This window comes from Perissodus microlepis, chromosome 6 (assembly GCF_051167445.1).
Source record: "Perissodus microlepis isolate ML-2025 ecotype Zambia chromosome 6, ASM5116744v1, whole genome shotgun sequence".
Lineage (NCBI taxonomy): Eukaryota > Metazoa > Chordata > Actinopteri > Cichliformes > Cichlidae > Perissodus > Perissodus microlepis.
In genome coordinates, this window is record NC_140466.1 from 37,382,029 (window position 1) to 37,397,831 (window position 15,803).

At 39.2% G+C, this 15,803-nt stretch overlaps 1 protein-coding gene across 3 annotated transcripts; it reads right to left on the reverse strand.

The window, feature by feature from the left end:
- Window positions 1-335: 335 nt before the first annotated feature.
- sp2 (sp2 transcription factor) lies at window positions 336-13,520 on the reverse strand. 3 transcript variants are annotated; one of them, XM_084932214.1, is made up of 9 exons: window positions 13,418-13,520; window positions 9,713-9,789; window positions 8,669-8,716; window positions 7,700-8,455; window positions 6,490-6,708; window positions 5,851-6,172; window positions 3,890-4,067; window positions 3,570-3,763; window positions 336-3,345 (listed from the first exon to the last, which is right to left on the reverse strand). In XM_084932214.1, the coding sequence occupies exons 1-9, from the start codon at window positions 13,422-13,424 to the stop codon at window positions 3,245-3,247; spliced, it is 1,902 nt and encodes a 633-aa protein (XP_084788340.1). In that variant the 5' UTR covers window positions 13,425-13,520; the 3' UTR covers window positions 336-3,244. The 3 variants fall into 3 exon arrangements, with proteins under 3 accessions (XP_084788340.1, XP_084788339.1, XP_084788337.1); XM_084932213.1 differs by lacking the exon at window positions 8,669-8,716 and having other exon boundaries at window positions 5,875-6,172; window positions 13,418-13,516; XM_084932211.1 differs by lacking the exons at window positions 8,669-8,716; window positions 13,418-13,520 and adding an exon at window positions 11,878-13,404 and having other exon boundaries at window positions 5,875-6,172.
- Between the last annotated feature and the right edge of the window lie 2,283 nt (window positions 13,521-15,803).

Genomic DNA, 15,803 nt, shown 5'->3' on the forward strand with positions numbered 1-15,803 from the left:
ACTCATGGGAGCAACAACAAACCCGGAATTCAAAGGCATTAAATGTAGAGTGTTAGTAGAGTGTTCTCATGTTATGATATAGAATTTCTTTAAAAATTATTTTAAAAAAATTGTTATGGCACTAAAATCAGTAATGATGCTTCTTTAAGGCTTAATTATCCAAATAAGGCTGTTACAGCCTACCAGGCATAAAAAAATATGTGCTTGGTTGTTATTTATTTACACAAAGACCACGATTATCCTTCTATTCCTGACAAACAATAATCACACTAAGTATGAATATAATTAATCTATTATTAGTCCCAAAATGAAAGTTAAAAAGAGTGACGCATTGATAAGGTATGAGTTCTTTATTGAGGGGGGGTGATGGTAGAAAAGGAGCAAACTATGTTTCAGCACCTTTATACAACTTAGAAAATTAATTGCTGGTTCTCTTGGTTCTCCTGATATACACACAAAAAAAGGTTTGTAGAACACTTTATGACATATAGGCTTGGAGAAGAAGCATTTCATTCACAGAAACCAAGCAACAGAAATGACTTAATTCAGGGGAAAAAACATTATATTTAATTACAATCAACATTAAATTTACAAATTTTGGAACCTGGGAGTTTAATCAGTGCACATGACATTAGCATGTAACATAAGTTAAAAACACAAAACAAAATTTTACAAATGTTGTTACCTGGAATTAGAAAGAAAAAAAAAACATCTTTAAATACTGGGTGCAGCTGTCTAAGGCATCTTTAATTCATAGAAAAAAGATCTAGAAGTCTTATACAAAGCAGGAATGAAGCTATACAATGTCACATATATATGTTTTTTTCCTTAAAACACTGTACAAAGTCCACTTCCTTCAAGGCTGGCTACGCCAACCACAAAACTATGCAGCTTACCAATTTTTAATATCCTACATTTACCGTGTCTGACAGACACGTTTTATTTACATATTCAGACATGAAATACAAACATAAATATGAGCAGCCTCTGTCTCTCTCTCTCTCCCAACGTCACCTTTTTAAAGCACTTTGTTCAAAGTGCTTTGAAAACAAATCGGACTTGAGCTTTTTTTGGTCAAATTCCTCTGCTTTGCATAACCTGTAGCAAGCCTGCACCATCTACCAGAAACAAACCTCAGTGTAGATACACTGTGAAGCTGCTCTGCTGGATAATTTGACCAAAAAAACCTTGTTAAGCAATGACCTAATGTACTTCTTAAAATAACTACCCGGCAATTTTAGGCTTCAAACTCACTGCTGACTTGTTAGAAAATGGTCAGCTTATCTTCATAACATCAAAATCACTGAGCAAATGTACATTTTCTGTAAAGCAAATGAGATTAAAGAAAGTTATATCAGTACTGTGCAGCAGGGCTAATGCTGGTCATCTGTACATCACAAAAACATCTTAAGTGTTAATTTAGAATTAAAGCCATCATATAGCTGGAAAACATTGTGTAACTCATAGAAGGCCTGAGAAAGCTTTATTTTTTTTCCTGTTTTTTTGCATCTTGTGACATGATTGTCAAGTCAGGCCAAATAATTAAAAGTCTGATCTTATATACAGCAATGCATAGGCTACAATTCATCAAATCTGAACAATGAAAGAAAGACTAAAGTGTAGTTTTGTTCGTTTTTTAAATGAGTAAACTAGGAGAAAGTGTTGCAGGTACCAAATTTTTAGGTTCTTTAGTTTGGGATGATGAACATGTTTCCTGCCACGATGAAACTTTGAACTATTCAGGTTAAAAACAGGTAATAAAAGAAGCAGAAATCATTAAGTTTGTCAAAGTTAAATGTCAACTATGAACATGCAACCATTTAAGAACTCAAATAAAATCAATCTAAAACTAAGACTGGTTTGACTTGGAACTAATGTGATTAATGACTGGATGGCTAAACTTCAGGAGCTATACAAAAATAAATGGCAATCTGATACACAGCCCTAGAAGTGAGTGCACCTGTCTTGTTATGCATGGTAAATAACCAACTATGTAGAAACAAAGTTTGGACCACAGATGCAAGAGCATGTTTTGCATTTGAGTTATCAACTCTTCTTACTGCTAATATTTCACCAAATTAAATCTTTAGCGTCTAAACTCAGTAAAACTTAGCTCATCAGCAAAAATCTTTCTATGCATTTCTGGGCCATCTCACCAGCCTTTAACAATTTTATTTAATTTTCCTGATATTTGAAACTTCTTGCAGTGCCTGTGTAAAGGTAGAGAATTTTGGGTAGTATAAATACATAACTATCAGACATTTTCCTGATAAACCTACTTGGAAAGAACAATGGTACAGTCTCAAACATTTCATCTATTACACACAACTCATGATAAAAGAGCACCAACTGTCTCAACTCAACAGAGGAAACACCTGGAGCCACCATGAGCAGTGTGTAAATTTTCATTGTTGAATTTTAAGATACTTAATATGTTTCCTCCACATCTTTAGCAACAGCTTCCTCCTTGTGGCTTAAAGAGGTTAGATTCTGCTTTTCCTTTATCCGTTTCATGGTTTACAAAACTCAGGTGGCTCAAAACTCCATCCTCTTTACTTTGGTGTTCCACAAGGACTAATTCTTGGTCCTCCAAGTATATTTTCTAATTAATTACCATTCCTTAAATTTAAACAATCAATTTCCCAACATAATTCCCAACATTAGCCAACTTTGCAGATCGCTTCATATTGCTGTATTTAGATCACTACTGGTAACCAGGGCGCACTCACCCTCAATTTCTGAAATTTCTTAATATTCTGTAATAAAGAGTATGAAGGTTTTTGTGGTAGAAGAAAAAAACAACATAAAAGAGACTGAAATTGTAACTGATGATGTTGGGTTTTCTAAAAGTAAAAAATAAAGAAAAATCTGTATATGTTCTTCCACCAGAGAAGTAGAGAAGTTCATAGATAATCTAGCAGAGTTAAGCATTTAAATCTAAAGCATTTTTACCTTACAAATTCAGTCACAGTAATCTGTCCACGTGTTCAGACCAAATGGGGAAAAAAAACGTTTAAAAAATGGTCAATAAATTTGCTGAAAGTTTGAAGTCCACCAGGAAGGGTTCCTTTGTACACCACGCCACACAGTGTCCTTGAAGAGTGACAGGGAATCAAGCATTTCATTCTGGAGAGTTTCCCATTGTGGGATAAGTCACAAGCACAATCCCTTGGTCTCATCTCCACTGCCCATCCTTCCTGTAACACAGTTAGTTTCTGAGTTTTTGTATCTGTATACCGTCTGCTCACAAGTTCTTGGTGTTTATGTGAGTCTTGTAATGCTTTGTCAGGTGGTCGCTCCGCATGAAGCGTTTCTGACACTGGCTGCACTCAAAGCGCTTGTCTCCTGTGGGAGGGAAAAAAAATTAATTGAGTAATATTTTTAATGCACTTTCAATAATGAAGAAACAATAGGTGTTTTTAAAAACGTAATTTGTAAAAAGTCTGGATTGTTAAGTTTTTAAGTGTATTTAGCAACTCTGTGTGCCTATTTTGCCTCTGTATTGTAGCATGTGAAGTTTAATACAGAGTGATTTGACGATTCTGTTTGTTTGTTTGTGTCCAGAGCACCTGTGTGCGTCCTGGCGTGCCTCTGCAGCTCGTCACTGCGCGTGAAACGTTTCCCACAGAAAACCCAGTTGCAGACGAAGGGTCTTTCGCCAGTGTGCAGCCGGACATGAGCTCTGAGCAGAGATGTTTTCCTAAAAGTCTTTTCACAGCCAGGGACGTGGCAGATGTGTTTCCTCTTTCCCACCTCACTGGGTCTAAACAGTGAACAAAATTCAAACCCTTTATCAGTATGAGAGTTTTAATAGTCTGAGTGCTAAAAAGTATAATATGAACTTCCCAAAATGTAGAACTGATCCCAACCCATCCTTTGACAGACTCACCTCTTGTCTGCATCTTTACAGTTGGGGCAAGTGCAGGCCATGCGTCGTTTCTTTTCTCCTGGCTGGCCAGGCAACTCCAGGGTGAGGGTCTGGTCTACCTGAATAGCAGGCTGGCCCTGTGCTGCAGCCAGCTGGAGCCCTCCACCCTGCATGGTCTGCACCGTTAGGTGCTGCTGGCCTAACAAACGCAGAGACTCATTGTAAGACAAACAGCAGGGCTTCTGCAGGAGCTGGATAATTCAGTTTACTGCCATCAGTAAACTGAAATTCTAATCAACAATAAATTAAGATGCGAAAGCTATATGTTGCAAATTAAAATTTTGTTTTTGTTTTAGAGTTTTTAAACACATTGCAAACTTTCAGCTGCTTTTGCTCTTTGACTGAGGAAAAGGTCAACATTATTCTTTATTAACATAAATAACTGACAACTGATAAAGTTATTTTATCCATCCGTTTGACTGCTTATCTGGGTTTGGGTTGGAGGGGCTGCAGACTTCCCTCACCCCAGCCACCTCTTCTTCATCTGGACCGACAAAGAGTCATCCCCAAGTCAGCCAACAGATATAAACTCTCTCAGACCCAGGTCTGCTATCTTTAGCACCAGACCTGGGTCTGACCTGAGGCCTCTTTCCAGTAGGAGATGCCCAAAACACCCCACTTCAGAGGCATCGATAAAGGATCCTCATCAGACGGTCAAATCATTTTTCAATGTGGAGGAGCAGTGCTTCTATTCTCCATGAATATCTTTAGCAGCAATAACATGAAGTAATTGTTTTCTGTATAACTATCAGCCTATCACATTGTTATGGAGGAGTCTGACCGACGCTTCTTTACAAGGTCGCTTCATTGAGGTTCGTGGACGTGAATTTACACTAAGCTCTCTTAAAGTCTGACCACAGCATTTTAATCAGGATGAGATCTGGACTTTTACGGAGCCTCTGGAACACTTTGAATCATTTCTTTTACATCTATTTTGTTGGAGATTTGCTGGTGTGCTTGGGTTGACTGCTCATGGTTGACTCAATGACTGCAGGGCATCCAGATCCTGTGGTTGCAAAATAAGCCTCTGCTCCCACGCTTGATAGTTTTTATGAGGTGTCTGTGCTGATGTGCTGTGTTTGGTTTTCACCAAATGTGCAACATGAATTATGGCCAAAGGACATTGTTCCACAAGTCTTGAGGTTTGTTCAGATGCAACGTTGCAATTCTTAGCCAGGTTGTCATATTCTTTTTAGAGAGGAGAGACTTTCTCCTGGCAAACCTTCCAAACAAGTCAGACTTGTCCAGTCCTTTTCTGATTCTACTGCCCCGAACTTTTATCATGGTTTCATATCATAGCTTTTATCATAGTGCAAGGTTTTGGGGTGTTTTTCTAATTTCTCTGAGCATTAGTCGGACTCTGGGCCGTATTTAAAGGGAAGGGAAGTTTGTGGGAAGATTGTGGCAGTGAGTTAACACACACCAGACCATCAATCTGCCAAAATCAAGTACATTTGATTAGCAGCACTCGGCTGCTACTTACCTTCTTAACTCCCATGCGAGCAGGAAAGGGTTTACTTCATTTTTTCACAAGACTGTATGAAGTTCGTTGAAAATATTATTTTTCACATGTCTATAAACTGGTCCACTTCTTGCACAAAACAGAAATGGCTAGGGGCTGCTGGTAAGCAGCAACAGAACTTAAGAGAGAGGCGAGTATCCAGTAGAACAACAACTGCAGATGGTGTTCTATTTGTTTAACACAAAAATTACAATTACTTCAAACTTCAACTCCAATCCAAGTTCTTCCACCACTGCATTTCCTCAAAATGGGAAATGAGGGTGGTGGGGTCACCCCCCAGTGTGCTGCACACCATGCATGCGCTGCATAAACACCCTAGTGTATTTATCAGTAGTACTAGACAATAGCATTGGCTCTATAAACAGCCAGTGGAAAGCTTGAAGAAAAAAAACAAACAAACCCAAAGCATCTAGCATCAGCTCACCGCCTGCATTGGTGATGGTAACAGGAACTCCCTGAACTTGGACCCCGTTGATGCTGATGGTCTGCACTGCTTGTGCTGCTGAGGTGAGCTGCGATGTGTTCAATTGTATCATTCCACCTGCAGGGGCAATTTTTGCCAAGGTCCGCTCCTTTCGTCCTCCGGTAGCTTGTGTTCTCTTGGAGCCAGCTGGTGGTGTGACAGTGGTGGTAGGGGCAACTGTGGTGGCAGGGGTTGTTGTTGTCATGGAGTCCTGAAGCTGAACCGATTGCCATTCACCTGATGCTGTTTTAAAGAGAATCTGGGGGAAAAAAAATATCACTAAGTTTACTTAAAATGTTAAACTAATTCCTAGTTAAACTGTTATATTATCTTATGTATGACTTTCGACATGTTGCTAGCTTAGTTGTAAGAATGTCACATGGTCCTTTGCTACCGTTCCTGAGGTATTCATAATAAACAGAAGAAGTTATTTTCAGCTGCTTCCTTATTTACAAGGAGTTACCACAGCAGGTAGCTCTAGATATTGATTTAGCAGAATTTTACACTGGATGCCTTTCCTGACACAACAGACTAAAAATATTAAGAGTTAAAGAAACAATAAGTCTGAACGGATACCTGTGTTGGTGATGTTTCTGTTGGAGTGACCTGCAGATTCGAGGAGACAGACTGTCTCTGCGGGACGGGTGGCAACGTAGCAGAGGCAGCCTGTACCACCTTCAAAGCCTGTTGTGGGATCTGAACCACCTGAGAATCTGGTTTGGGCTGGACCAGCTGGACCTGTTGCACCATAGCAGGTTGCCCAGGACTTTGCACAATCAGTAAATTGTTCCCTGCCTGTGAATATAGAGAGAAGAAGCTGACCAGTAATCCTCATACGTAGGCTTTAGCTAACATCTTCAATGTTTTGACCACACTGAAAGGCTAAACATTCATTTAACAGTTAGCTATAGACTGGGTTGAGTGTTTAAAAGTAGAATTTCAAACTCGATAACAATATTGTGGTTTCTGTTTAACTGCGGATAGACTTTTATCAATCTGAACTGCACACACATTTACTCACTTTGGTAGTATATTTATGTCACAGGGAACCTTTTGAGTGTGAAAAACAAAAAGTGGTTGTAACACTAAAAATACTTTTTGTTTTAACCATTTGGTGGCAGAAGAACAGATCACAAATTTAAAAAAAACAAACAAAAAAAAAACAAAAAAAAACAAGCTCTGTACCATAAAACAGCTGCCTGCCCAAAACTGAAACTGTCCTGAGGCTAATTAGGAAGCAGACGGTTTTGAAGATGTAAAACAGTTGACAGTTTCCTGTTTTTTTTTTTTCTTCTTTTTTGACTCTTCACAAAAAATGATAACAGGAACAGCAGGTTATAAACATTCATTAGCATGCATACATTTTTATTAAGATTAATAAGTCCCAGTGCTCAAGCCCGGCTTGTATTACAGGAGCACAAACCTTAAGAAGTATACTCTGTGATAAAACAGAATCAGTTACACTGATTTTCAACAAAAAAGAGAGAATTAAAAAATAAAATAACTGATAATTAATTAAATATATATGGCATTTGGGGACTTCTACTTAACATACAGTAAATGCTAGACTAAGAGCAGTGAGAGTAGATGCCGAGTCTGGCTTACATGTCAAACTTGTGTCTGCGTAACGTTATAATTTGACAGACTTTAAATAAAACACTGACAGTTCAAAGAGAACACATATTTAGAAGGGGACCATTAAGTCTGTTTGAAGATTAACTTAAAAAAATAAATCGTGCCTTCGTTTATGCTTTTCAGTACCAGAAACAATAACAAATAGGGGTACCTGTATGATGTTATCACCAGCTTCTATTAGGATGGTCTCCATCTGCTCTGGGGTTGGAGAGGCAGCCTGTGCTGGAGGCGGCGGTGGAGGCTCAGCAGCCAGTACTGCCTTTTTTTTCCTCCCTCGTCGTGCCTTTCCAGGAGTGGGAGGGGCTGCGGCTGTCTCTGTGATGATTTGTGTCCCACCCACTTCTCCTGTAGCCACGTTGAGGGGAATTGTAAGTCCACTGGGCAGCTGCACAACGTTTGTAGCTGTATTGTTTGGCTTCCGCACCTTGAGGGAGGGCTTGATGGCTACGGTCTTCTGTGGCGTGACAGGAGCAGTGGCTGCAGCCGGAGCCGGCATGGTCATGGGAGTGGTAATGATGGCCTGGTTGGTACCAGGTATGAGCTGGATCTGACCTCCCTGTGGCATCACTTGAATGGTTTGTGCACCCTGGATCTGCGGCACCACCTGATACTGGATGCCAGGAGTGGCCGAGGTGCCGGTACAACCAGGACTCTGCTGGATAGTAAGGACGATGGGGCTGCCAGGAGCTGTGGAGCCCAGGCCAGCAGGTAGCTGGATCACATTGCCCTTTGCTGAAAGGAAACCAAGGTTTTTCGGTGGAGCTGGCGCTATTGGAGCTGGCTTTATAGGAAGGAGCCGGCGAGGTTGTGGCTGCGCTGGCGGAGAGGTGACAGGAGCCTGAGCAGCAGGAGGGCCGATTTTACTGCAGGTGGCAGCCAGCAGAGCCAAAGGAGAGGGCTGAGTGTCCTGTGGGAAGACAGAAACATAGTCCAAGCCTGCATTAAAATCAGCCTGAACAAGAAGAATTCAACACTAAGGGAACGATAGGATGAGGTAGTAGTAAGATCAAAAGCTAAAACAAAACAAGTTAACACAAACCAACAGGTAGGCCTACAACTACACATTAAGAATCATAATCAGTAGCGATCAAGTAGGTGTAGTAGGTGTAGGAGTTTCCACCTGCGATGCCTTTGTGCCCCTCTTTGGTCCAAATGTGTGATCATCAAGCTGCAGGACAGGGAAGCATTCTACATTAATGCCATCTTCAGCACACTTTATATACACTGGACCGCTTTATGTATTTGAGGCAACAAACGGGTTTAAGTTGGGACTAGGAAAGTTGATACAACAAAAGTGAAAAAGGTTTAGTGACTACTGGTGCAAGACACAAAGTGATGTCATTAGTATTTAAATTCCCAATTGTGCAGTTGTGTCTCTCAGATATTGATCAACATCGAAGGAAAACAGTGACTGAATTTATAGAATATATTGTTTTTGTTAGAAAAATATAGCACATCAGCTCTATCCTGGCACATAGAGAAGTGAGGGCCGGTTTTCCATTTCCAAACTAAACTAGTGCAAGAGCACCGAATCTGGATCTAACCTCATCTGAGAAAGTAATGATAAAGCTGCCATAATCCATAATTAGTGGGCGTAAGGGTCCAGATACCAGAGGTAAGTTAGAACAGTTGACTGGTTCTTTATCATTTGTTTAAATGTCTCTGGGGGTTTTTTCCAGTCAAAGCAGTTTTAAATTTGACAATAAACTTATCATGACATCTTAACTTACACAGCGTCGTTTTTGTATGTATGTTAATTTCAAAATTCTACGCGGTCTTGTTCTCGAGTTATTGCATTCACAAGATTTCCAGAAAACTTAACCACTGAGATTTTTAGTAGATGCACCTATGGTATTCACTTTGAAGCTCCTACATATCCTTGTTCTCAAGTTATCGCATTCACAAACTTAGGTGTCCACACTGCCTGCCAGGCAGGGTAACAACAGTACTCCATCAGCCTTTTGCAATTGAGGGTTAAAAAACACTCAATGCTTACAATGCACTAAACATCAAAGGAATTCTACAGAAAAGTAAACACACAGTGTATATTAGCACAAAGATATGGCAGCAATATGAACACAACAGATGTTAAGAGCAACAGTAAGAGAAGAGATTGCAACAGTGCAACATGCGTGCACAGCCGAGGCTTGTGGCTGCTACTCACTTGTGTTGAAGCAGAGGAGGGCTGAAGGTATTCGCTGGGACTGACAGCGACAGTGGTAGCCATACTGTCCTGTTGTTCTGAAAAAACACACAGCAGAGAGATTTCAGGCTGCCTGCAGCAATGGTTAAGCTATTCAAGGGTATCACAGGACATTACAACAAAACAGAAGAGCTCTGTGAAGGACAAGCCATGCAGTATCTCACTTACACTGCTATATGATCAATAAATGTCATCAATTACACAAATGATGCCATTAACTGCGCTAATTAACGCATTCATTTGCATGCTGACACTTTCATTTTCACCACACATGTGGGATATTTATATGACTCACATCTCTTAAAGGATTCAGGAATGACAGAGTTGTGCTTTTTTGTTTGTTTGTTTGTTTGTTTGTTTTTTGAAGTTTCGAGAAAATATTTTCCCTCCAATATGTTGACGATATTAAAAATATTCAACTCACGCATGTTATTAGCAGAGTCATTAGAAGCTATCTGTCAAGAGTCAATATATCATGTTGTTGTTGTTGTTGTTAAATCACCATAATTGCAATTTGCATGAGTCAGCCACATTTACCAGTGACAGAGATGGGAAACAAATACTTTTCCTTCAAAGGTTTCTATGTTTTCTCTATTTTTGCCCAGAATCTACTCCACATCTATTCCACATCTTAAATTTAAATTTAAATAAGTCATTTATTCAATTTTCTCGGTAACTTAGTGGAGATTTTGTATATTCACACACATTAAACTGCATCAATAACAGAATTATAAAGGAATAACAAATTTCGACTGTGATGGAATATACCACAAAGAGCTAACTGGCAAAAATAAATAACATAAACAATGCAGACGATCTCTAAAGCCTGCTCTGAAAAACAGTTACCACTAATGCAAAGCAGTGTACGGAACTAAAGCTTTAAAGTTTTCCAGTACATGGGGAATGATGCAGACACCTACTGATCTGTTTGATAAATACACACGGTTCTTTTAGGTACTGCAGCACATCTTTTCCTATTTGACTTGTTTTTGATCCAGTCTAATATAAACTTAGGTCATTAACCAGATCAAAATTTAGTCAATCAAGAAAGAGCTGTGATACCTGTACTTCATAAACTTAACAAGTTCTGTCTGCCAGAGGTTGTGTGTGTTCTAACAGCAAATGTCAATCTACTGGCCACATGTCAAATACTCTGAGCAAAAAAAAAAACAGACAAAAAAATACATTGGACTGCGCTCAAAAATATTATACGAGAAAAAGACAGTAAATATATTGAGCATATTATATTTCCATTTCAACAGTTAGCATAAGTACATTTAGGGCAGGCTGCCCAGCAGCAGTTTAAGAGCAGGATAAATCTTGAGAGCCAAGCAAAGCAGCCTAATGGTCAAAATAGGTCGATGCTGTTATTGTCAAACAGAACTGCTGTGGAACTGTGGATAAAGCAACACAAGCTGTTCCACTATCCATTACTGCTTGAACTACAACACAGCTAGTGCACACGATACCACCTCCACTTTTTAATAATTTATATAAATTCAAGAACAACACACAAATATGCAATTTAAAAGCCAAGGGATCTGTGAAAGATTCAAATATTTTAATTTGGGATTTTATAGAACAGAAATACCTGCAGGCATTTTTAACATCTATTAACAATAATGTACAATTATTAATGACAAATGTAAAACGATAAACACTACTGGGACAGTAGTCCAGTACTGTCCCCTAACCCTAACCCCTGTTGAGCGACATATCTAAGCTGGAAAACACCTGAACTCAACCAGCAGATAAGATATATGACCACATGGTAGCCACAGATCACTCTTCAGCCTGTCCCAATATTTGTGACAAATACACAGGATGATGATAAAGAAGTGATTCATCATCATAGATCTGCAACATGCAGATTTTTAAGCCAATGGTCATATTTTATATAAATGTATAAAACAAAGTAAGATGAATTAGAGCTGTGTCTTCTCATCATGATAAAAAAATGATTGCACAAGTCTGTATATGCAAATTAACACAGATACTGCAATAACATTGCCACCAACACTTGTTTGGAGTTGTAATGTTTGGGGCTTAGTTATTCTCTGCCTGCTCTAACAGGTGTTATAAATTATGAAACAGGTTTGTGGTTGCCTGTCTTTGAAAGCATGTACCTTCAGCACAGTTTGCAGAGAAAAAACTTAGTTTCTTTGTAAGAGTGCAAATGCAGCTTTCTTCAAGAACTTATGTAGTTCAGTGATCTTTCTTGTCTTCACCCTTTGCACAGCATTTCTGTCCACACACGTAAAACACAAAAATGCACAAGTATTACAATGATCATTTATTGAACTTCTCTTACATTTTTATTGAGGAAAATGATGTTGCAATACACCCATCACTAACAACATTAAAAGCAATGACATTATGTGTTACAATTCAAGGTTCTGCTGTGAAACTTTAGTTCCTGGTACTCGTGTGGGTACTTTGACTAACTTTGTTGCACACCAAGAACACAGGCCACACCTTTGACATCACCCTGCAGAACAACACACCCTGCCACTAAAATACAAATAAAAAACTCTAAGGAACAAAAAAACAGACATGCAAGGCACCCTGATCTCATTCCAGTTAGGCATCCTGACCTAGGACAGCCTCACTCCAAAACCAATGCACTGGATCTGTCACCAACACTCCAGTGCCTGACACCACAAGTGTAATAATATTCCATAAAAAAGCATTCCATACAATGCCGACGTCAGACAATAACTTGCTAGTTATGAGGAAATGCCTGAAGTAGAAATTCCTCTTTTCTACAAACTGTGCCGTCTGTATCTGCCAGCTCATCTGTCGACAGTAAACTTAAGCCTGACACACAATAAACTCATCTCTGTGTCGTGGCTGGTGATCAGCTGTACAAACAGGAAGGAGTTCCTCTGTTGGAGCTGCCTGCCTCATCTAGTAAAAGCATTATAAATGCAGCTGTTAATCGAAACGTTTGAACATGACTACCAAAGCAACAGACTTTCACTCGGGGATATCTCAGCCTGCTCAGCGAGCCACTAATCTCTCCACCCTGACACATTTTTGGATTGGTGATAACAACAAAGAACAGAACTTCCCATCAGTTATGCAAGTGTGACTTTAAGTCCTGCAAATAACACAAATGGGGGGAAAAGTGCGGCCTCAAAATAGCGCCGCCATGCAACACAGTCTGTTAGGTTGGCTTGCAGAGCAACAGCAGCTAACGTTAGCCACCAAGCTAGCTAGTGCTACTGACTCAACTGAGGCAGACTCAAATGTCTATCGACTAGCTTATATATGTGCTGGTTTGCTTTGATAAAAATAAATGAGGCGCGACGGGAATGGGTGCAACATGAAAACATGTCGGTGTATTGCTGTGGGGTTTCATATGTGGTGGAAATGGACAAATCGATTTGGGGGCAGAAACAAGTAAAGGACCAGCTACATAGCTTCCAGTAGCATTTTGGCTAGCTGACGCGTAGCTAGCAAGTCAAACTCTCTTTGATAACGTTACAGAAAAAGGGAGCTCTTTGCCGGAAGTGCACTGCTTATTTTGGTACATACAACCGCACGAACACCCCTAAAACATAGTTATTTGTACCACAGCATGATTAGTGCTTTCCCTTCAACGCAAATATAATGTTTTACGAAGTAGAATGCAATATAAACACCAATGTTTTAATTCCTACCCACCGCTCATGACGACATTCGCTCTCCGCGAGCCTTGCAGACCGAACCCATGGAGGAATCCGCCCGCGCTGTTGCACCAATCCACGGACAATAGAGAGTTAATTGACGTCTACCCCGACCAACTACCTTTAGCTGTCTTTGTGACCGAAGTCCACCTGAGCCAATCCCGACGTCAGATTTCTGTACGTGGCTCGATGGATGACCGTTTGGCCAATGGGATATCTAGATTGTGATCAGTGGGGCGGTTCCAACAGGACTGACCTGGAACAAGCGAGTGCCCTATTACAGTAGGAGCACTGCTTCACTGACGTCCCTGACGGCCAATGTGATCTTTAAGGGGCAGTACGGTCAAACTAAGAATGACAGCCGCGCTGATCAATGAGCTTTAAGTCACTTGTGCCTGACCTGTTTAAACTTTGGCACGATATGGAGCGGGACCGTTATGCGGGATAAAGACTGCGCTCAGTGAATGGATTATACATTTATTTTAAAGCTGTGAGCATATGTTGCATTGATAGTTCAACATTTGTCTGTACAGTACAGGATATCACTACCAGCCTACTTTGCACAGCTTTGTATATTGTACATTTTAGATGTATTTATGTTTTTGGTTTTTTTTGACAATGTTGCCCTGTTAATGGCTTAATTACTGTTTGTTTAAAGGTCCACTCACGCAAAAATGTACTTAACACACAAAAAAGATGCCTGGCTAAAACATGTATGACATGTCTTTTATCTTATCCTGTTGTTTTCAACACAGCCTTCACAATAGGCTGTAGTTTTACCCCGAGAAGCACTTTGACATTTAGCTCTCTGCTTGTGTGGTAACTGCTAATGCAATAGAGGATGCAGCATTCAAGTCATTAGTCCACCAATCTATAGACTGCAGACTGTAATGATTGTCAGGTTATGAGACAATGGCCCTGTTGACACATTAAAAGCACATTACTCTCTTTGTTGTCTTTTTGCTTTTGACCTCTTTGGATGTATTTGTGTTCATTCCTGCATATCTTTTTCAGTAGTTTGATTTGTCTGCTTCACCATAGCGCTTCATGTTTTGTTTTTGTTGTTCTTTGTTTTAATCTTTGTAGACTTTGTGCCTTTTTACTGTCCTTTTGGTTTTTGTCTTCTGATAGACACAATTGATTTGTGCTAATATAATCACATTAACTGACCCTCTCTGTGGCTGATTTACAACTCTTTCTGATCCAATTTCTGTTTTGCACAGTTTTGTTGATTTGAGTCTATTACTACACAGAAGAAGAAAAAATCCTACTCTCTTTAATCTTTGATTGATCTCTGATACTTGGCTCGATAAAAGACTCAACTCACTCAAATGAAATTATGCTGTATATTTGCATGTTGTCTTTGTGAGCATGCACAGATATATAGGATTTCTGCAGTGATTCTTCTTAAGATTATTTTTGTAACTTTTGTGATGCATTGTCTTTGGATCTAGTGCCATCATCAGGTGAGTGTTATCTAAATATTTCAGTAAGTGAGGAACCAGCTGGATTGTTGTAGAATATATTAGGGGAGGCAGAAATGTAGAGTGATTGTGAACATTAAGCGACACAGTTTTACTGTTTTACTTTTAACAAGCACATATTTGGCTTACAGTGTTGAAATCCAATTATATTTTTACTGGCAAAAACATTTTTTTTGTATAAAGCAAATAAAGCTCTTAATACTGTAGCTGAAACTTATTGGCATGTGGATGCCAGAGGTGTAAATAGACCAGCCTCTTTACTTCTACTTGAATATTTTATTTCAGAAAATATCTGGTGTATGATGTGTAAAAACAAATTCCATTTTTACATTTATGTTAAACATATATATATATATATATATATATATATATATATATATATATATATATATATATATATATATATATATATATATATATATGTTTAACATAAATGTAAAAATGGAATATATATATATATATATGTAGAGAGAGAGAGAGAGTCATTAGTCATGACACATTAACACTGTTTTGAACTAATTTCAGAGCTTTCTGTCACAACGACAGAGATCATTGTGACATCCAAACATTATTTAATGGTTTTAAATGTCTTGTTTTCTTCCTATGACTAATACAACCGTGTCATCAAAACAGAATCTGAAAGTGTAACCTTCATTTTTGCATTCTTACCTTTAGCTTGTTCAAACACTGACTGGTTCCTTTGGGATCTGAATACTAAAGATTAGGGACTTTTCTTTTTGGCTCATGTCATGATGCCATTCACTCTCTGCGAGCATTTTATACCTTTTCTGTCGGATGTTCAACTTGTTAAGAAAATGTCCCCATGGTGGCTGTCAGGCCCATCTGTCGTCTGCATCAGCCGAGCTGGCCCCCAGCACTTTCAGCCAGCTTGTAGGCTAC

Excerpts from the sequence above, each read along its gene's own strand:
- sp2 (XM_084932214.1), bottom strand. Across the intron at positions 6,709-7,699 it reads CTGGTGATAACATCATACAG|GCAGGGAACAATTTACTGAT; the intron begins GTACCCCTATTT and ends CTATATTCACAG. Across the intron at positions 3,346-3,569 it reads GCACGCCAGGACGCACACAG|GAGACAAGCGCTTTGAGTGC; the intron begins GTGCTCTGGACA and ends TCCCTCCCACAG.